General features: G+C 39.2%; 1 protein-coding gene across 1 annotated transcript in view; it reads left to right on the top strand.

The window, feature by feature from the left end:
* adcy2a (adenylate cyclase 2a) overlaps nt 1–22301 on the top strand; it is a 149279-nt gene that overhangs the window by 66446 nt on the left and 60532 nt on the right. The window contains exon 3 of the mRNA XM_017700855.2: nt 12449–12610. Within this exon, the coding sequence (XP_017556344.1) occupies nt 12449–12610 (162 nt within the window). The remainder of the gene's footprint in view (nt 1–12448; nt 12611–22301) is intronic.

Consider the following 22301-nt stretch of genomic DNA (forward strand, 5'->3'; position numbering starts at 1 on the left):
TAAGCCGGAATGTATAAAGGTAAAAAAGTGCATGCCATTGATATGTGAAACACCATCATCACAGAATCGTCATATGTTGTCACAGAATGGCAGTCTATGACTGCTGTAATTGCAGAGAAAATGGTAAATCAGAATGTGAATCTGTATCATTGCTACTGTTGTTTATGTTTACAGGTGTGTTTACTGTTCCTGCAAGAGATCATCTGACCTCCACACAACCATGAGATAACCTCATGTACTTTTATATATATATATAGTCCTGGATTTAGGTGTCAGCTACTCAATGTTGACATGGAGGGGACACATCTAGACCAAATGCATGAACGTTTTTCATAACAGTGGTATCCGGTTTAAATGCTCGTAATTAGTCCTTCTTAAAACATCGTTTCTGCTGTTTATGTATAGACCTAAGCCCACATTATAAAATGATTAATTTCTTTCGGAAATTAAACACTGGCTGGCCTTGTCGGGAACATGGCAAATCTATGGATACATCAATAAACAACAAATGGGCAAAAGTAACAGCTAGAGGACAGCTACAGTCCCCCAGCGGTATGAGATTGAAAGAGCTACAATAACTTTGGTGTTCTCTGTGTATCAGTGTTTGGAACATGCAGCCTCTTTTACTGTCACTGGAAAATGACAATGAAAAGTAGAAACTATGTTCTTCCTTTTTTCATTTTCTCACTGTGTTCATGCGATTTTATGTTCAGGTTCAAGTTCAGTTAAAAGTAAGACATTCTGATGAAACCTTTTATTCATACATATAGCTATAACAAAATGCAGAGATTTCTTAATGGAAAAATTAAGGTAATATTAGGGCAGGTAACACGAAAGCAATTAAACATGGTCACACCATTAATTATTTTAATTGTTTGACCGACGTATTATTTACGGGGGCTTTTTTTTGCCTAAATTAACCTTAGGCTTTCCCCCTGAAAAAAGAAAATAAAAGTGCCACCTCTGAGCCTATTTACATCTGGCATTAACATGATTCCTGAAGTGTATCTGGATCCAATTTGGCCAGATTATGTTTACACTTTCACTAAAAAGTGTCCCCAGTGTGACCAAATGAGATCCAATTTTTATCCCTTCATAAAAAGCACATCAGCACACGTGCCGTTTCAATACAATTTGATTGTTTTCAGTTCATAAGCTTAGCCCAGATGTTTTCATCAGCCCGGAGTGAGAGATTGCTGATGGTCAGGGGCTTACTTTCATTTCACATATCCTTCATCTTCTTTATTTATTTACTCTCCTGCTAGTCAGTGCTCAGCAGAGGCATATTTGTTCACGTAATTGAGAATAATGGAATCTTTTTTTTTTGTTTACACTTGTGTTAAATGTGGTTGAGATCTGTTTTAGACCACCTGAAAATCCACCTGACTTATGCAGTCAAGTGAAATTCAGATGTGATCTGATGACCAAAAATGCATGTTGACGAAAGGTGTAAATAGGCCTAAGGAGTGTGGTCTGTATATATGCTTAGTCAGGAGCTTTGGTAAAAACACATGATCCTCTAACATGTGATTGATCTGTGGCAGTTTTGCCACATCTGAGAAACTGATATCTTTTACTTATGAAAATGCTTTTAACACCATCTTTGTTTAAAAGTGTTGCATATGGCAGATAATACAATATATCATAAGATAACATATGAAACTAGTTTGTCTGAATGCAAGCATAAAATTTATTGATTACGTCTAGATACAACAAAAAAGTCGACATACTGTTCAGCATGAAACTGCCTTAAACTCATCTAATTTCAACAAGATTAGAAATTACCAAAAATAATGAAATTGAAAAACACATAACTGAAATTACCATCACACTGCTTAAAACCATCATAAAAACACACTTTTCAAATACCAATGCATCAGAATTAACAGTTGTAGGGCTATTTACAAAAAATAATGACATTCTTTCAGCACTTCCACCATTTCTTGAAAATGTCTAGTTTACCCACACTGTTCAGATATAAAATAGGCATAATAACACATCCAGTCATGGAGAAACAAACTCCATAAAAAGTTACACTACAGATACGCTCTATTTCTATCAACACTATCAAATTTCCAAATGAAAGAATAACTGCTGGAGGCAGGTATACAATGAATGTCATGATAAGGCTGGTGAAGATGGTGTGAAGTGCTCGCTTCTTCTGTGGATGGATTTTACCGTTTCCAGATGGATCTGGTTTTCTCAAAGCTTGAAGTACTGATATATTGCAAAAAGTGATAACAGGTAGAGCTGCGAGCAAAGGAATGACGCTATAAGGAGTGTCAATCAACTGATATAAGGAGGATATAAGTGATCCATAGATAAATGTAATGAACCAGGTTGTCATAGACAAAACCATTTTAATTACAAAGAGTTTCTTACTGGTCATGTACACTATGGGGTGAATCACTGCAATATAACAGTCTCCACACATGCAAGCCATAAAGAGAGGTCTACCAGCCAGTGTTAAGCTGTAAGTGAAGTTAGAAATCAACTCAAAGTGTAAATTGTGCCATATCATGTAATTCAGTAAACCGAATGGTATGAAAACTATGAAAGCCAGATCAATAAGAGCAAGATTAAACATGAAGATGTGAGAGGAGGTTCTTTGTCTCCTGAGAAGCTCGTGCATTGTTATCACACTGGCTGGGAAACCCAGAAGGTAACAGGTAACAGCGAAACTTGACCAAATTAATGGAGCAATGCGATAATTTATGCACCAATTGAAGTAGATCATGTCCATGACCTGGGATCCATTTGAAGATGAAGAATTTGTATCTGAGAAGCTCATCTCTGCTGGTGTTTTTGAGATATGAATGCTCACACCTGAATAGAGAAGAAAGCAGTGTACAATCAATGCAATAGAGGTACAAATGTAAGTTTTGATACAGGCTAAATCTCCTTGTCCTAAGAAAGAATTACAAATGCACATATTTATTTGATGCATTTCCATACCTTTTATAGTAGTTGACCATTAGTCATTGACCCACATTTATGAGTGAGCAACAAGTTAACAGATCTTGCTTAGGTCTCTCTCCAGTTTTGAATATGCAAACGTTGAAGCTGGTGCCATTTCAACAAATAGCCATAGGTTGGCCCTGGTCTGGGGTGGATGAGGGGCTGAGATGGCTGTGACCACCCATGAAATTTGAATGGTCACCACAAAGGTCATTTTCTTTGGATTTAAAACAAGTGCTTCTAAATCAGGGTGCCATTTTTCAACTGTCGTAGCATCCATGTTAGTGTGCTGCTGCTTGGTAGATAAGCCTTTGTTATTTTTATTGTCATTAAGCATTAATGTCAGTTTAATGTATATTTTCTGTGTTTTTTTTACAGCTGAAAACATTTTCTTGCACTAAGCAGTCTGCTGCTTAAATCATGGAACGTGTGAAGCTGTTCATACGTTTGATCCTCTGGAATTCATTAAGTCTATCTGTCATGGCTATTGTAGTTCCATGTCCCATACCAGTCCTTGTTCTGCCATAGGTCCTGGTGTACATTGGATAGGCCTTTAAGCAGTATGTAAAAAAACATGGGTTTTTGCAGCCTTTTCAAAGATTTTTTTAAAGGCAAAAGTATGTGTAGGACATGAATTGACCACTTTATGCAGTTTTGACTAGATTGAAAAGTAGGATTTAAATCCAGCTGTGTCTGCCATTTTCTGGAACTAACTTTAACTGATGTAATTCTTTTGTCCCCATGAAATCTTTGTGCAACTTCTAAACAAACCTGAAGGGAGCAGAAACACCCTGAGACCCTGACAGGACAAAGCATATCAATGGTGATGGGACACTGAGCAGGTCTGTGGTGGAACAACTGCAGGAGAGGTGACTCACTGCAAACCTCCCACCACAGGCACTTCAGTTAGTGAATTCAACGTAGAGGCCTGCCGAGCAGGGTAGCAGGTGGTTCAGCAAGCCGTGATAGGATTCCTTATCACTGCCTTCATAGGCAGAGAAATCGGAACACTCTACAGATCACTAGGGGGTACGATAGGTGCTGGTGGCACATTTTGCATACAGGTGGTAAGAATGGAGGTGACAGTGTCAGAGGGGGTTTTAACATCAGCACAGGCTGAGAACTGCTGGCATTCACATGTGACAGATCATTAGCAGAGGTGGAGCATCATTGTCCAGAATTCCAGGTGACACTACCAGCATTTTGGTGTGAGAGTCAAAGGTGCATAATCACCAGAGAGAAGAAGATTTGAAACTAGGGCTCAATTTAAAGTGCTCAAAAGTCAAGTTTCAGTTATCAAATTTATTGAGCACAAACAGCAGAATCTTTCATTTTTTTTCTCAGATATAAGCAAATTTATTTTCCTTAAAAGTGACTTTTTGTCCTAAAGTCCTGTAGTGACATAAAAAGAACTATAAGGAATGATGCTGTGTAACAGTATTTTGTAGAAAGCTCTGCAAAGGCATCCACACAGAACTAATAAGGCAGAGTTGGATACAATGTGAAAATATGTTCTGCAGAAACAACAGAGATTTAATTTATAGAGTTATGACACACTCGTATCCAGGGAGAGACACATTTCAAGGAGGTATGAAGTAACAGTATATTTTTAGAGGTGAATTTAATTCCAGTGTCGTCTTGTGGGGTGGTGGTGCTATTCACTACACTATCCAACTATTATGAATATTTGAGTTATAACTTGTTTTTCCAACCCCATTTCCAAAAAAGTTGGGACTGAAAACGAAATTCAATGATGTGCAAATGATTTAAACCTTGAATTTCATTGAAAATACTACAAAAACAAAATACCAAATGTTGAAAGTGAGAAACAACATATTTAAAAAATGTTGTTTAATAACCTCTTCTCTTAACAACACTTTGTAAGCATTTGGGAACTGAGGAACTGTAAAAATTGTAGTTTTTAAAGTGAAAAGATTTCCCATTTTTGCTTTACATAGAATTTCAGCTGCTCAAGAGTTTGGGGTCTCCTTTTTTATTTTTTCCATTTTATAATGTGCCAGATGTGTTGGTGACAGGTCTGGACTATCAACAGGCCAGTTTAGCACCTGAACTCTTTTATCACAGAGCAATGTTGTTGTAATACATGCAGAATGTGGTTTTACATTGTCTTGCTGAAATAATCAAGGCCTTTCCTGAAAAAGACGTCATCTGGGTGGCAGCATATTTTACCAGAACATGTATATATCGTTCAGGTTTAAAGCTGAGTGGTCTTTAGCCTAGAAGACACAGTGTCCATGATTTCCAAAAAGAATTTCAAAGTTTGATTTCTCGGACCACAGAACACTTTTCCACTTCCCCTCAGTCCGTTTTAAATGAGAGCTCGGGCCCAGAGAAGGTGGCAGCATTTCTGGATAGTGTTTATATATGGTTTCTTCTTTGCATTTAAGAGTTTTAATTAGCATTTGTGGATGCAGCAACAAACTGTTTCCATAGACAGTGGTTTTTAGAAGTTTTTCTGAGCTCATGAAGTGATTTCCACTACAGAATCTTGTCTGTTCTTAATGCAGTGCTGCCTGAGGGTCCAAAGCCAGCAAATTCTGTTTTTTGGCCTTGTCACTTGCGTAAAGAGATTTCTCCTGACTCTCTGTGTCTTTTACTGATATTATGTACTGTAGATGATGAAAAGCAGAAGTTCTTTGCTATTTTATGTTGAGAAGCATTATTCTTGAATTGCACTATTTGCCTGCGCAGTCTTTCACAGAGTGGTGAACCCCTTCTCATCTTTACTTCTGAAAGACTCAGCCTCTCTGGGATTATCATGTTGCTGACCTGTTAACCACCAGGTGTTTTTTTAAGTATTGTACAACTTTGCCAACCTTTTGTTGCACCGCCACCACTTTTTTTGGAGCATGTTATTGGCATCAAATTCAAAATGGGTATATATTTTTCAAAAAACAATAAAGTTTCAACATTTGATATGTTGTAATTAAAGCATTTTTAACGAAATATAGGGTTTAAATGATTTGCACATCATTGCATTTTATTATTTACATTTTTCACACCGTCCCAATTTTTTTGGAAATAAGTTAGGGTTGTAAATAGTAAGTCCACACTGCCTCATATCTTCTTCTTTCGGCTGCTCCCTTTAGGGGTCGCCACAGCGGATCATCTGCCTCCATCTTGCCCTATCTATTGCCTCCTCTACTTTCACACCAACCATCTCTATGTCCACCTTCATCTCAGCATTTTCATCTCTGCCACCTCCAGCTCAGCCTCCTGTCTTTTAGACAGAGCCACAGTCTTCAAACCATACATCATAGCAGGACGCACTACTGTCCTGTAAACCTTCCCTTTCACTCTTGCTGCTATCCTTCTGTCACACATCAGCCCTGACACCCATCTCCACCCACTCCATCCTGCCTGCACCCTCTTCTTCACCTCTTTTCTACACTGTCCATTGCTTTGGATGGTTGACCCAAGACATTTGAAGTCATCCACCTTTATGACCTCTACTCCTTGCATCTTCACCTTTCCACCTGCCTCCCTCTCATTCACACACATGTATTCCATCTTATCTCTACTGACCTTCATTCCTCTCCTCTCCAGTGCAAACCTCCACCTCTCCAGATTCTCTTCCACCTGCTCTCTACTCTCACCACAGATTACAATGTCATCTACAAACATCATGGTCCATGGAGCCTCCTGCCTGACCTCATCTGTCAACCTGTCCATCACCATTGCAAACAAGAAGGGGCTCAAAGCTGATCCCTGATGTAACCCTACCTTCACCTTGAAACCATTTGTCACTCCAACTGCACACCTCACCACTGTCTCACTATCCTCATACATGTCCTGCACCACCCTAACATACTTTTCAGCTACACCTGACTTCCTCATACAGTACCACAGTTCCTGTCTTGGCACCCTATCATATGCCTTCTCTAGATCCACAAAGACACAATGTAGCTCCTTCTGACCTTCTCTGTACTTCTCTACCAACACTCTCAACGCAAAAATTGTATCTGTGGTACTCTTTCTGGGCATGGAACCAAACCGCTGCTCACTGATCCGAACCTCTCGCCTTAGCCTTGCTTCAACAACTCTTTCCCATACCTCCCATACCATGGTGTGGCTCATCAACTTTATACCTCTGTAGTTACTGCAGCTCTGCACATCACCCTTGTTCTTAAAAATCATATAAAGTCCCAAAATGTTTTGTGGGTACTAGTACCCTTTACTTTCCAACATTACTTTGGTTTTTGTTCAAAACAGCATCACACTCCTGACTTTTTTTTAATGTAACATTTAGACATCATGAGTGCTTGAAAAGTAAATGTGTAGAACTTTATTTTTGGCCAATTTTATTAGCCAACTGATTTATCAGTTGACACCAGAAGCATTGGAGGCAAGAGAATAAGGTGGCATCCTAAGGTAAAATCCTGGCAGGTAGCTTTGCAGGTTATGCTTTGGCAGAACACTCCAGATGGCACCTTCTCCCAAATCTGAAACAGGGCTTGCAGGAACACAGAATCAGCCTTGGAGAGGCAATGCTTAAGCAGCAGGCCATGAAACAGCGGACAATGTAGAATGGTGATGAAACCAGGGAACAAGGCTAGGGCATGTGACAAAGAAACTTTGCTGCCATTTTTGAGATATTTATGAGATGTTTGTTGTTTATCCATTCAAAGATTCACGGCTGTGTGAGAAATTATATAGAAACGATTTGTGAAGAGACAATGAAGTACACACAATCACAAAAAAACTGAATGATGAAGCAGTTCTATAGTCTACTATCACCTATTTTGTGTTTCCCTTGGCCATTTTCAGAGTACCAGATGGACTAGACATGATTCATTCACCCCCCACTTTTCTGTATGTAAAGCAAATAACTCAGTTTCACTCAGCTGCTAAGCCTTTCAGTGTTCTGCACATGCCAATGTTGTCATTGTTGTTAGTGCAAAGCAGCCCAGTACAAACTGAATTTGTGTACAAAGTGAGTTTCCAAGCTTTTGTTTGTTTAGGGCCTTCCCATCTGCAAAATAAGCTGCTTTGCTTGTTCTGTATTGTGCTGTGATGACAGTTTTCCAGTCAAATATATTGTCAGCCTCAGGTTTGACCGAATTTGTGTCATTTTTATTTTTTAAATGATTTTTAACATTTTAACATTTCCATGTTTTCTGTCATTAGTGTTCTCTCAATACAGATAGTTACATAAATGTGAGTTACATAAATACATCACACAGAATCTCTGTGAAGTCAACCAATTGTGCCTGCTGCCCTGTAGCCATTGAGCTGAACTGTAATGCTTATACCTCGGTAGTCAAACAAGAAAACAGCAATTCTATGAATTTTTTATCCCTTTAGCCAAAGACAAAAATTCCTAATTAGGTTCTTGTGAACTGTAGCTTTTAGATGTTTAGTTATTCATATGATGGAGCATTTCTGCCATTTGGGTAATTTCATGTCCTCCATTGTTATTGTCATTTGAAAAAAAATACCACAATTATACAGCTGCAGTATAAGGTATTTAGCTACCTAGCATTAATGCTGGGAATCCAGCTTCCTCCCCAGCTAATGAAAAAAATATAAATATAAATATAAAACACTGCAAAACAGGTGTAGTTTCTCAAAAGTTTCTTCACCTTCAGAATGGGGGTTTCCTAGTCTTTCAACTAGAAAATCTTCTTCTTCTAGCTTCTATCATTCCACCACTCCCTGAAATAATCATATGCATTGCATTTCACGAAGCTCTGAACTAGTGCAGAAGGAAGTGGAGTTGGCCTGCATCTTGAACTGTACAAAATTATGAATGTACTTTGTATTATTCATGTGAATCACGTAAATCTGAGATCTGGTTACTACTAAAAAGGATTATTTTGTAGCCTTTTGTGGTGTAAATGTTGTGCTAACATTTGGTGTGCTGTGTAGCCCAGTGTTCATTTTTAATTTATTAAGGTCTAAAATCTCACCTCACTGCAAACTGTTGCAGGCTCTCCCCCAAGAGCCTCAGTCTTTTAGAGCTCTTTGCTTGGTGAGATCACAGGCCATGACGGATGGTTCACAAAGCAAGCTACACCCGCTAATGGACTGCCAAATAGCCAATACACAGGAGAGTCCTCTCTTTGACAGTTGAATTTCAGTCTAGCTGACAGTCAAAATTGAGTCCAGTCAGTTGTAGATGTTGCCAGCAATGAATTTCTGTGCACTTGTCATCTTACTTGTAGAGTGAAGTGTTTCTAGCGGACAGCCCACAAGTTTAATTCAGTAGATGCTGAATTCACGGCAAATCTGAAAATGTAGCATATGGACTGAAAAGAACTACTGAATCTAATTTCATTTTCATTCTCATGTCCACTGTTATTACGGACTGATGGCTACTTCAAAAGGCAGGTATATCACCTCCCAGTCATATTACTTTGTGGAATTTCTTTTGCATTGAACATTAGATGTTTATCATTAGAAGAAACTCAAGAAAAATGGCAATAAAACCACCTATATTCCTTGTGAATCCAGTTGGTTTCAAAACACTGTTCCCTTTCTGAATATCCAGGGAGAAATCACATCTCAGTGGAGAAAGACGGAGAACCATTGCTTTGATGTTATTGCACCTTGGTGACAGTACTTCAGATTCTTACAGCACATCTTTAAATTTTTTAAGTTGGTATTACATTACATGCTATTACATCATTCCGTCTGCTCTCTTCCTCACACTGCCTTGCTAGAAACTACAAGTGACACACAGGGTCATATTATAGCCAAAATAAAAGTAGAACCATCGGTGCTGCCTTGTTTTTTTTTTTTGTTTTTTGTTTTTTTAAACCTCACAGCATGTCTCTGAAGTGATGCCGTCCAAATCTTGTGCTAATCGGCTTAGGCCTGCACTAGTCTTGCAGGACCAGACATGATCTCGTAATGAGAATATCTGGGGACCAGCATGAGAAGTTTCAGGCTAAATGTGAGAGGGAAAATCATACTTCCTAGGGTGGGAAGAAGTTAAGTGTGATGGTGCGCTCAATCAACATTGTCACTTGGACAGCAGGCTTATTGTTCGTCCATGGATGGAGCAAAAGTTAGCATGGCTGACATGTCCCCCCTGAAATTTAGAAATAAGAATATAGATGTCTGTCTCATGTGCAAGGAACACATTGCATGTGGCAGAAATGACTTAATGCAAGAGAATAACGGTTCTCTAAAAATTATTGCTTTTTATTGTACTCTGGATGTTAGAACAAACTAGCGGAATATGGGGATGGGTTTTAGAGGGGCATACCATCTAAAACTATTAAAATTGAAATACTCTTTGTTTAAGTCATTGAAAGGGAGGAAACAAGCATGATTTCACAAATACAAGTGAATCATAGCAGGCCAGAAGGCACAATAATCATTAATCACAGCATATAAGGGTAATGAGGGTGTTTGGTTTTAAACTCTGGTTGTTTAAGTGCAAATTCTGCAGAATTTATGTTGTTCTCAACCCATTTTAATCCCAGGTTTTTCCCAGCTATGTGGGTACATTAATTTCTCATTGAGCAGGCCCATAACACAAACGTTATGCCTTTTGTAGAATATTTTTAAGAAGAGTTCATAAAATTGGGAAACTGCAGAGTGAAGAGTTGCCTCAGTTAATCGATCAGACCAAATTACAAATTTTATTACGATAACCATGTGAGAAAGCTGATGCACCATTCTGATATAATGACGGAAATGTTGAATGTGGTCTCTGTTGGGTCATCAGGCATCTGACAAAGTCAAGCTATTTGGATAGAAAATTTATGTGTAGAAATATCAGCAGCTCATCTTAAGCACTGTGTTATTCCATCAGTCACAGTTGTTAGCATGTGAGCGTGGTGTGCGTATGGCAGTATAATCTTATTGACAATCAACATTGGACCTATTGAGTATTACATGCATCAAATATGATGAATGTGTGTCTGTACTATAAAATGTTTCATTTACTTCTTAATGAGCTCCATTGCAGATGTAGCACACGTGCGTGTAACGCAGTGTCAACTGTAGATTGGGGTTCTTCAGGGGTTTGGACCAATATCAATATCTAATACGCTAAGGAGGGCTTGGACAGAGATGCAACAGAGGTATTCAGATCAGTTTAACAGCGTAACGGTATCCGTCAACTTGAAATGAGAACCAACAATTTCTTTCCTTTTGTTACAGTCAATGTTTTTTTTCTCCTCTCTTTTATCTTTCCCTTTTTTTGTATGATATTGTTTCAAAGTATCAGAAAAGTGTGTCCCAATCTTCACTACCCGGGTAGACTAAAGTTTCATGGTGTGTGTGTTTCGAGTGTCTGTCTCGTGGTTGGTGTAGTGTAGTGGTTAACACCTCCGCCTTCTATGCTGTAGACTAGGGTTCAATCCCTGCCTGGGTAAGCACCCTACACTATACCAATAAGAGTCCTTGGGCAAGATTCCTAACACCACCTTCGCCTACCTGCGTAAATTGATCAAGTTGTAAGTCGCTCTGGATAAGAGCGTCAGCCAAATGCCATAAATGTAAATGACTCTCTGCGGCGCCGTTTGGGGTGCTCGCGTTGCTGCTCGCACAGTACTCTGGGAAGTGTAGTTTCGGGGCGGCTCGCCATCGTGGATCTGGGAAAGTTTGTTCACTTTTCCCGTCAAATAAAACAACCTGTACGATACAGCACTAGGTTTAGTAAGGCTGTACTGCAAGCACACTCATCGCAACACGTCTCTGAGTCAATAAACAGCAGGATTTCACTCTTAACATCGTATATTTACACTCTTAAACAAGACGCTAATCCCACTAGCCTCGGCTACGCTAACCTACAACTTAGCAGCTCAAACGAACTCTTAACCAAGGTAGCTTTATATCTCACACGTTTATACTCCGGTTGTTTTAATAACTAACTCTCTTATCAACATTTTAAACCTTTTACAACATGGAAGTATACATTTATTTACACATAAACCTTCATTAGACAGCACTATCTGAACTCACCAGAGTTTTCTCTCCACAAATGAGCAGCCAACGATGAGAGTTTATCCAACACAGGGCAAAATAACACTGCAATGGGGTTATTTTATATCCTTTGTGGACAATTAAACAGTGTCTTCAATTACTGCTCACAAAATTTTCAACTCTGCATCAGCTCTGGAACAGCACTCCCACACTTGGAGAGCGTCAAAAAGAAAATGAAGAAGGGCGGGTTGGGGAGTAGAGAAAGAGAGGAGGGAGGGGTAAATGCACATGCTCTATAGAATGGCTCAGCAATATTGCTTATTTTAACAGGGTTACACAGACATCATCTTTCTCAGGTGCTTAATTCATGCATTGGATCTGGTCATCATAAAACTTATAATAATTAATTTCCTATTTAGTAGAAAACACACTAACAACTTTTTAGAACTTTACAAGCTCAAAGCAGTTTACATCACAGTTTGAGTCGATTCAAAATGTACTGAGAAATGAATCAAGATTATGGTTTGAGCCCTAATCACTTTAACAAAGTTCAATCCAAAAACATGAGCCTTTTTTCTCTTTTCTTCCCCAGGTGTCATTCTTCTTGTTCATCATCTTTGTGGTGTACACTATGCTCCCATTCTCTATGAAGGATGCCATCATTGCCAGCGTGGTCACCTGCTCATCTCACACTGTGGTCCTGAGTGTGTGCCTGTCGTCCGGCAGCGAGCGTGCAGAGCCGTTAGTGTGGCAGGTCAGTGCCCTTCCTCTGTCCTCCCCATGGCCCTGGCAACGGCTGCCAGAATTAGCTCATGCTTCAACTAGCGTGTGTGTGTGTTGGTGGGCTGGCTGGGCAGTGGGATTTCTGCCAGGACACTGTGTGTTTGTCTCTGTCTGTGTTTGTTTTTGTGTATTTTCAGAAAAAAATATCCTGACTTTCAGAAGGAAAAACAGGGTAACTAATGATGTCAGGACCAATGCAACTTTGTAAAACACAAAACACAGGAGCTTTTTTTTACAGTTTTTTACAGGAGCTGCATGTTTAATTAATATATATATATATATATATATATATATATATATATATTGCTGGTTACTGTCAGGGCAAGGGTTAGGCTTGGAAAAGTCTATTGTATTTTTCAGTATTTCATTTGTTCATTCTTTTCAGAAGACTTGCTATCAGGTTTGAAGAGAAATCTGCAGGGATAAAACTTTTGAAAATGTTTTTTTCAGTGTCTCCTGAAAAATAAATAACTTAAACTTAATGGCTGCAAATGGAAATTAAATAGATGAAGGCTAATCTCTGACTTTTACACAGCAAAAATGTTCTGTTGATGCTGATGTGATGGTATTTCTTACTTATTTAGTAGCTGGTGCTAGTTCAGCAGTGAGGCACACAGTACAGTCATCACTGGGTTAAGACGTTAGACATTGAGTTTTTGATGCTTTGGAAACACTTTCTATTTTTGCTATTGTAGGCTTGTGATTGTAAGCATGCATGAGCTGAAGTTATATGGAAATATATATATTTTTAAATATCAAATAGAGTAATTATCAAAAATGTCATCTACACAGCTGCACTGACATTCTCTGCTGATCATTTGTGAGATCGCTCTGTGGCACATTTGCTTTTCACAATATATATAATAATCAATTTCTGAAAGCAGTTGTTGAAGTACTTGAAGTCACAGTACTTAGTAATTTGGCTAGAAATTCCTTCTTCAGCAGGTTTCCAGACCTGAATGTAATTCAAACATAGCCTAAAATGCCTCTGCAAAATGAAAATGCATTTCAGTGGGATCTTACAACGTCTTCTACGCCACTGCCAGAAAAACAGTCAAAAATGAATCTTTGTTGTTTTCATCTTCTGCATCTCTGCTGACAAAAGCCTGTCACTCTCTCTCTCTCCCGATTTTGCCGAATTCTTTATTTCCTTTCTTCCCACCTCTCCCTCTCTCTCTCGCTCTCTTTCTCGCTGTTTTGATCGTGGGTATGCAGTGTCTGAAGAAACCTGCAGGGCTGACAGCTGAAGTCCCTTAGGCAAAGTAGTGGGAGCTGCTCTGGCAAACTGGCAGCCAGCCAAACATGACAAAAGACTAGTCTACTAAAGAGGAGTATACCAAATAAAAAAATGTCTTACTTGCAGCATTTCTAGGATTCTGTCATTTTTTTTAAATGAATTGTCCCAGGCATGGGGCAGAAACAGAGCAAATCTGTCACCTGTTCAGTATTTCCCTGGATGGTCCTGGGTTTTTGTTGTCTGCCCAGGAAAAAAAGAATTTAATTTCTGCAAAGTCAAAATCTAAGCCTTTTCAGTTGTCACAATTGCTTCTATAGTTCAAACCGTTTCTTTGTCCAGTCAAAACATTTGTATAGAAAGAGTGGGTTTGAGCGGTTCAGTTATCCTCAGTTACCCTCAATATAGGGACAATTGTTTAAATAACTAATTGGACATAAGTAGTGTTAAATTATGCACCAGCCCCAAAAAGAGTTGTCACATATGCAATATGCTTGAGTGAACCACTCCATATTCTACACAGTGTATGTTTTGCATGTATAAAGTGATTTCTTCAGGGTACGACTGGTGATGCCAGTGAAGCAGTGTGTTCATAGGGCACCAGAGGGTCACATTGTCTTATTTTCTGCTTCAGGATCCTTAACCCATTTGATTTGCTGTAGCAAACAGCAGCATTTTCCCTTTCATGTAAACCTCTCACCCAAAGATCATTATGGTACGAGCTTCAGCCTTTTCTGAGGGAAACCATGCAGCTTCATGATGCGTTTGCCCTAGCCACTGTGAGCAAACAGATTTGTGGCTCTGCAGGCTGTCAGAGTGGGAGGCACTCAGGCAAAGTCGTGCCAGCAGCCTGTCGGCTCCATGTGCCAACCTTGCTCCTCGCCACAGTACAGCACAGTGCTACTGCTGCATCCTAGCCTGTTTGCTTGCCCTGCGATAGGCAGTGCCAGTGGTGTTATCTATGTCATATGCAGCGATATGCTCTGTTCCCACTAGGACACCACTAGGATTTGCTTGGTTGTTACTTACAAAAAAGAAAAATAACAAATTGATGCTGAAACCTAATTCTGAACAGCCATGGAAATAAAACTCTCCCTCACTGTTTGGCTGAACCACAGATGGCTCCCTGCTCCCTATATAGGTTGAGAAATAATAGCTGCTCCATGCTAAATTAGAATAGCATATAATGTAGAATATAAGACATTTATATTCAGCCATAAGCTGCACAACTACTTAACATTTAATGCACTTGGGTGTAGAACCCTGTGCCCTGGGTCCGAATGACAGCTGTAAGAACCAGGGGGAAGGCAGGACCTGAATCCTGAACACCGCCGAGGGACACGAGTGATAGTGGGAGCAGAACGTAGCTGCCAGAGAGGGGAAGACAACGATGTGCAGTGGTGGACAGTAACTAATTAATTGTAATTTGTTACTGTACTTAGTTTTTTTGTGTATCTGTACTTTACTTAAGTATTTCCATTTAAACTGAAACTTTGCTTGTTTGCAAAAAGTTTTTTCAGAGCCACTTGGTTCTACTTAATGGAAACTGTTTGCCTTCAGTGTTTTGTGCTTAATTTTAATAGACATCAGAGTCAGACTAATTAATGACATTCTATTAAAAGATTGGTTTACCAGGAGTGACACTGGAGTATTTTCACCTTAAATGAGTTAATGAAGCAAGAGTCTTGTTATAAAAAGAATAATAGGACATTAGAGTCATAATCTTTTACTCTTTTTACTTTCGATACTTAAGTACATTTGAAGGCAAATAATTTTGTACTTTTGCTCAAGTGAAGGTCTAAAGGGTGGACTAGACTAATATTTTACCTTGTGTATCTCTACTTTAACTCAAGTACATGATTTGTGTACTTCATCCACCACTGCATGAGAGGCACAAAGGCAGGATGTGTGTAGTGAAGCGGCCTCGCTGTGTAACAGGAGGTGGGGCCTGGGTAGCGGAGTTCGGGACTTGCATCCTGCATTTGTGCCTCTTGTGGTTGTCATTGTCGTCTTTCCCCCTCTGGCAGCTGACGTCCTCCTCCCAATGTCATTCGCGTCCCATGCCGGTGTTCAGGGTTTGGGCCACGCCTTCCTTACGGTTCCCCCAACTGACGGGTGCAGGGCACAAACCCATGCTCTCATGACCTATGCAGTGCACCACATAGGGAGAAGGGAGTCATTTAAGATTAAGCCTTTGTCAAGCTGGGTGATGTATTGAAAGCAAAACCTTTAGCGGTTCAAAAAATGCAATTTTCTAAGGCATTACAACAAAATTACTGCTAGTAATGCTTTAAAAAGATGTTTCTTTCCCAGAAAAATGCTATGAGGCACTTGTGGTTCCTCACAGATCTAGGTGAATTAACATAAATGTTGGGTAGCTAATTTAACTAGTGTTAGTGTTTAGTGTTTATTTCATAACTACATTGTCCCCATCAGAACTACACTTGCAGTGAATGTAACATTAATGAGTATTTATGTACTTTATGTACTGTAGTTTATTATGTTGCTGTGTCCTAGCTAGGCCATTCTTGCATACCATGGGTAATATGGCTATTAATGCTTGGACCTGTGATTATGTACACTGATCTGTTGAAATCATGAAATCAGACAAAGGACTTCTGGAGAAAACTATCCAGCTAGTCATGTTGGTCCAGTGCTGGGCTTTGTCTAATGGAGAAAAACACTTGATGTCCTAATCATGTGCCCTAATCTGGACTGCAGCAACCAGCATTAGTATTAAAGCTGCTGATATAGTGTTAAAGAGCAGCTCTGCTGTCTCTCAGTCTAGAACTAAAACAGTGTAGCCACTTGTCTTTACTGTTATAACTCAAGCTCAAGCTGCTCACCTCGACATTGGAAAGTAGCACCAAAATCTCAGCTCTGTCTGTATTGTGTTGCGACAGCTTGAAGGAGTTATGCTTCAGCAGTGCTTGAGGTGAAAGCATACAGCATCACTTCACAGAGCAGATTGAATCGGATGGAGGTGTCATTGGATGAGCAGCGGGAATAGATTTCATTAGGGCTGAGCATTTTCCCATGGGGAAGTCAGCAAATAGCATCCTGTGCACTTGAAACGGGTAATGCAGGAGACACAGTCACAGATTCTTGTGAGGTTGCCGTTTGAAAGACAGCGATACGGCCCTCAAGATAGATGGCTTGATGCAACCTAAACTGAGCAAACACTGCATCACATTGTTTGTAATTAATTTATTGTCTCTTACTCTGTCTTTCTCTCTCTCTCTCTCTCTCTCTCTCTCTCTCTCTCTCTCTCTCTCTCTCTCTCTCTCTCTCTCACTCTCTCTCTCTCTCTCTCTCACTCTCTCTGGCACTCTCTCACTGTCTGCCTCTTTCCCTCATACATTCTGTCTTTATCCTTCTCTCATTCTGTCTGTCTTTATCTATAGATAATCTCTCCTGTTTGCCATCTCCATTCAGGTTTAGTTATTTTTATTTATACTGAGCTTTTCAGGATGCATATTGTCGTGTATCAGCTTTGGAAACCTTGCCTGAAAGCAAGCCAAGAGCCACGCTAGATAAGTAAACATTGTTCGTGCTCAGCTGTAAAATCTCGGCTGCTGTGTGAGATGTAATCTCAGCTAATGCATTGAGCAGCTGCTGAAGGAAGTGTTCACTCTGTCGGCATGACTGTGCGTTAATGAGGTGATTTCAGACATATTCACTAACGAATGCTTGATTTTCTTGGCATCAGCATTCAAATAACACCCAGTAGAAACAGGCATGTACTGTACACATTGCAAACACATCAACAAGGAATGTGCCAATGAAGAGAAAGCTGTCAAAACGGCACAAGATATCGCAGGGAGCAAGTATGTCTGGGCTTCAAAAGCAACGTTATGACATTATAAAGACGGGGAGTCCATTTCACTTGGATATAAAAGGTCGCCATGGCCTGTGGTAATCTTTCAGCAAGTTAATTTCATTCAGGTCTTCAGATCAGACTTTAAATTGCATTTTGCAGCTACACAAATGTGATCAACTCTAATTTTCAGCATCAGTGTTTCACGTAATTTCAGAAATTCCAGCTGCCTTATGAGATCGTTCATGTGCAGGCATTATTATGGGCCTTTAGGTTATGTTGAGTGTTTTGAATTTAATAGTATTGAATGGTGTATGTTGGGATACATTCATTCACACATGCATTTCTAGCTTTCACATGGTGGGCTGGCCCAAACAGCATTGTACCAATTTTGAATACTCTTTGATAAGTAAGTATTCCAGTACCCCTTTCATAGCGTTCTAAACTATATTTAAAGTATAAATGTACTTAAACGTGTTCCTAAAGTGTACAAGAGCAGTTCCTGAGTTGTACTAACAATGTGTAAGGGGACTCTTCTTTGCTGTAAAATAGTTAAAATCTATTTTTAACATTTAATTTTTCACCATATATCAACTGTAACTTTTATCTAAAGGCCTTTGCTGATGACATTTTATTTTAGGCTACATTTTTGTGGTTTAATAATGAATAAGCCTTTGACTAAATCTAGAAATGAACACCAAGGTAATAAATACAAGATTGAAATTATTTGGGTCAGTCCTACTAGCCAGGAGGCATCACATATCATTTGTATTTCATGGTCTAAGAGCAGTGAAATGTATTGAGTTTCTGCTTTCATTTAACACTAATTCAGAAGCATTTGAGTAGAATAACTGGGATCCCACAGTGAAGTGAATTCTGTTTCACCTCACTAAATCACGGATATTGTTTTTGGATTTGCAAAAAAACAAATTTCTTGACCAAGTCTGCTGCATTTGATTGTTTCACTGGCTGCTTGGCACTTGTGTGGGTGTTTCAGATTGAAAATACTCATTTAGTCAGTTGTAAGTTTGAATGCCTTTTAGTTTCTGAAAGCTTTTTTGAGCTGTCAGATCCCAATTACTGCAGGTGTGCTTATTTGGGATTGTAATAACGTGCTTCAAGGCTGGCTGAGCAAGTGGATGTGTGTATGCCTAAACATGTGACACGGACAGAAGCAGCTAGCGTCACATGCGTTTGCACTGAAATGCTCAAACAGTTGAAACTGTTGTTTTCATGGAATTTTAAAGGCTGACTCAGAGTTACATGTCTTTCAGACCCTGTTCTGATGCCTTGAACTATTTGCAGTTCATAAAATCCTTTTGACTATAGAACGACATGAGATTTTTGGGTGAAATATTTACTCAAATTTGTTCATAACTGCGACATCCTCAGACGACATCAGGCTGGGTTGTGGGAGACGATAAAGCAAATCAGTCTGGTATGGCATGCAGTACGGTTGCTTCCTAGAGTCTTTTAAAGACAACAGACCACTTGTCCATTTATTAGTAGTCATTTGAGGGACTGAGGCTTCTGTGTCGAGAGTAGATGATATCTCTTCACTCTTAGATGGAAAGGCAGTTTTGTTTTGACAGTGTGTTAGTTCTTTTGAGTGACAACTGAGTTATCTTTAACTCTTCTTTGGATAAACTGCTTTTGTTCTTGGATGACTTGAAGTTTAAATCTCATGAGATGTCAATTTCTTCACCAAATTCCAAACTTTCTTGTGAGCTCTTCTGAGTACCATCTCCAGTTGCCTTCGGTTTGGTCTAAAGAAGAACCCCACAGGAAAGAAGGAAAGACAGATCAAAAAGAATATCTCTATAGTTTTTTCTTAGACAACAAGGTCAGATGAAAAAACTTGCTGAAGTCTTCTCCTGCTCAGGTACTTTTCCTGAGCATAAACATCTTACATTTGTTGCCTGAGTTTTACTAGACTTCTCCATAACCTCACACATGCTGCTTGGATTTGCCCAAGATACTAACACACATCTTCGTCTGCAACTAAACTCTCTTTACTTCTTTTTGCCCGCTGTATCTCGCGTCTCCTTTTTCACCACTAAACCATCGAAGAAATTGTGAAGTCCATTGTATTCCAGCTACGTTTTGTAATCACAGAGACAAACAAAAATATAGCATCACAGTGCTTCAAAACATTCTCACAATATCAAACACAGTATTTACTTGCGTTTAATACACTGCAGTAAATCCAGTTAAACAGGTTAATTATGTTCTCTCTGAAAGGAAACATGCAGTTAGTCAGGGTTCTTTAAGTACTGATGAGAAAGTGATGGAATTTGTCTTGATAAACAATTTCTAACCATGAACTTCAACATATGACCCATCCTTACCCTGACCTCTTAATGTCAGAGCACACCCAGCAGATTTTCACAACAAACCATGAACTTTCTAAATTTTCATTTGTCCTTATAGAGTCAAGAAAAAAACCAACAACCCGAGAAGAGAACATTCTGGAGTCTAGGTGGTCTGTACTGTGCCCCTTAAAGAAGGTCCACAAAATAGTGATCCATTTCATATTAATGCAATTGTCTTTGATCCTCCTGGTAGTATGTGTTCTCTTACTTAGAAAGATGCCTGTGGAGGTACATAGATTTAGCTCATGCTAGTGTTTTACAGTGTAAAATTCAAAGGACATTGCGTTCATATTTCATGTGATATTTCTAAAGAGTTTAGATGTAGGATTATCCACTTCATTAAGGAAGAGGAAGGTCAAAGGAAATATTTACAAAACTGTGATTTCTGTTCTTCACTCAGACAAACATTTTGGTGTTTTTTGTGATACTTAGTCTTATAAGTGGTTTTGAAAATTGCTCAGTTTTGCGTAGGAGATAAATAATTAAAGAACTTTAAAAATATCTCTTATTCTGGGTTTTGCTTTCCAGTGGGTTAAGACAAGTTGTTCATGGCAACAGTTACTGTTTACGGCTTATAACATAACAATTACTGAGCATACATTACACAGGGTAAATCTTCCACAGTCATTCAAAGACATTTGTTATGTCATTCTTGCACAGTAGATAGAGCAACAGAACAGCATCTGTTTGCTGTCATGTCTGCTGCCATTCAAAGACTTTTTTGGTCCCTGGAGTTTTCTGACAAGCACATAGACCTGCTCTCATCAGTCGTATTCCTGTCAGAATGTAAGGTCACCTTCAGTAATTATGTGGAGATGATGTATGTGTGCACTATTGTTTACACTGTTTTCGTACTGTGCTGTTTTTGTTGAACTGGATAATGTGTTTGTAGTTTGTGTGGTGTTAATCTGACAGGTCAAATAAATATATAAATAGCCTGATGGTTGGACATGTTATATAGGATTCAGAGTATTGACTGGGATGTAAATGTTGCAGACCCCACATCGTACTTCATTGTTCCAACTTCTGATTGAGATGCTTTGAGAAAAAAATTGCAACATATGCAACACATTGAGATAAAGCCATCTCTTTGTTGCTCAATCCCGGCCACTATTCTCTCTTCAGCGCTGCAAATTAAAACGGCTGGCCATTGACTTGGAGCATGCGTTATTCAGTTGGATGGCATCTTCCACATGCCGCAGGCTCAGCACACTGGACTCAATTTGCCCGTTGCACACACGGAATCCTGAGAGGACACCATCTTTAGAGACATTCACAGAGTGCAAAATGCTTACGTAAGGAAATGGTTTCTCTTTATTTAGGACCATCACTGCCTGGAGCTAGCCACTAAAGGCCCCGGACCTCTGCAACTGGATTAAAATGTTGTGAGCATACTTTAGCCTTGCTGAGACTTCAAGACATCCAACAGTGCTAGAAAGCAGTATAGCCCTTTTGTATTTGAAACATTCAGACATGTAAAGCTTCTAAGAGACATTTCATGTTTATTTGAAGATTGTGACAGAATTATTAGGATATGTTTACCTTCCAACAGTTCCACAGTATCTCTTTTAGCAGATAGGCTGTAGAGCTGCTGCCATGTTGTTTTCCATTTCTAACAACCCATTGATTAGGCTGCCACAGGACTTTCAGAACATATTTTCTCATGAAATTGGTTCCATTCATTAAAATCTAAAATTAATCTAACACATTTGCCTTCTCTCCAACTAACAAATAGGAGAGCAGGACAACCAGTACAGTGCTGAATGCTAATGAGGATTTGTTGTCTTTATTGTTAGACTGTATGTTTTCTCTCTATTCTCAAACACCCGAATAATGATTTCACTATTTGAATACTGACCATTCGCAGGATGAAGCAAGTACTTGAGTACCTGTGCACATCCAGTTGTTACATGATTCAAACTTTACCATAATGCAGATGCTGTGGTAAGCCCTTTGTTAACAGTTATACAGCATTTAGTTCCAACAGCACAGTCAAATAGATTTAGACGCCTTCTAAGCCAGAGATCAGTGCCAAATACACATGCTGTTTTTACATTTTTGCAAGGCAAGGAATCACAGTTTTTTGGTCTCTGTGCAGACAAATTGATATCTAATATATCACTTCAATAGATTTATTTAGAGGTAATAATCTAATTAGGAGATTTTGTCAAATATTGATGCTCAGTTCTAGAATTCAAAACACTGACATCCTAAATTGAGTCAAGTGGCAGTCATCCCC

This window comes from Pygocentrus nattereri, chromosome 3 (assembly GCF_015220715.1).
Source record: "Pygocentrus nattereri isolate fPygNat1 chromosome 3, fPygNat1.pri, whole genome shotgun sequence".
NCBI lineage: Eukaryota > Metazoa > Chordata > Actinopteri > Characiformes > Serrasalmidae > Pygocentrus > Pygocentrus nattereri.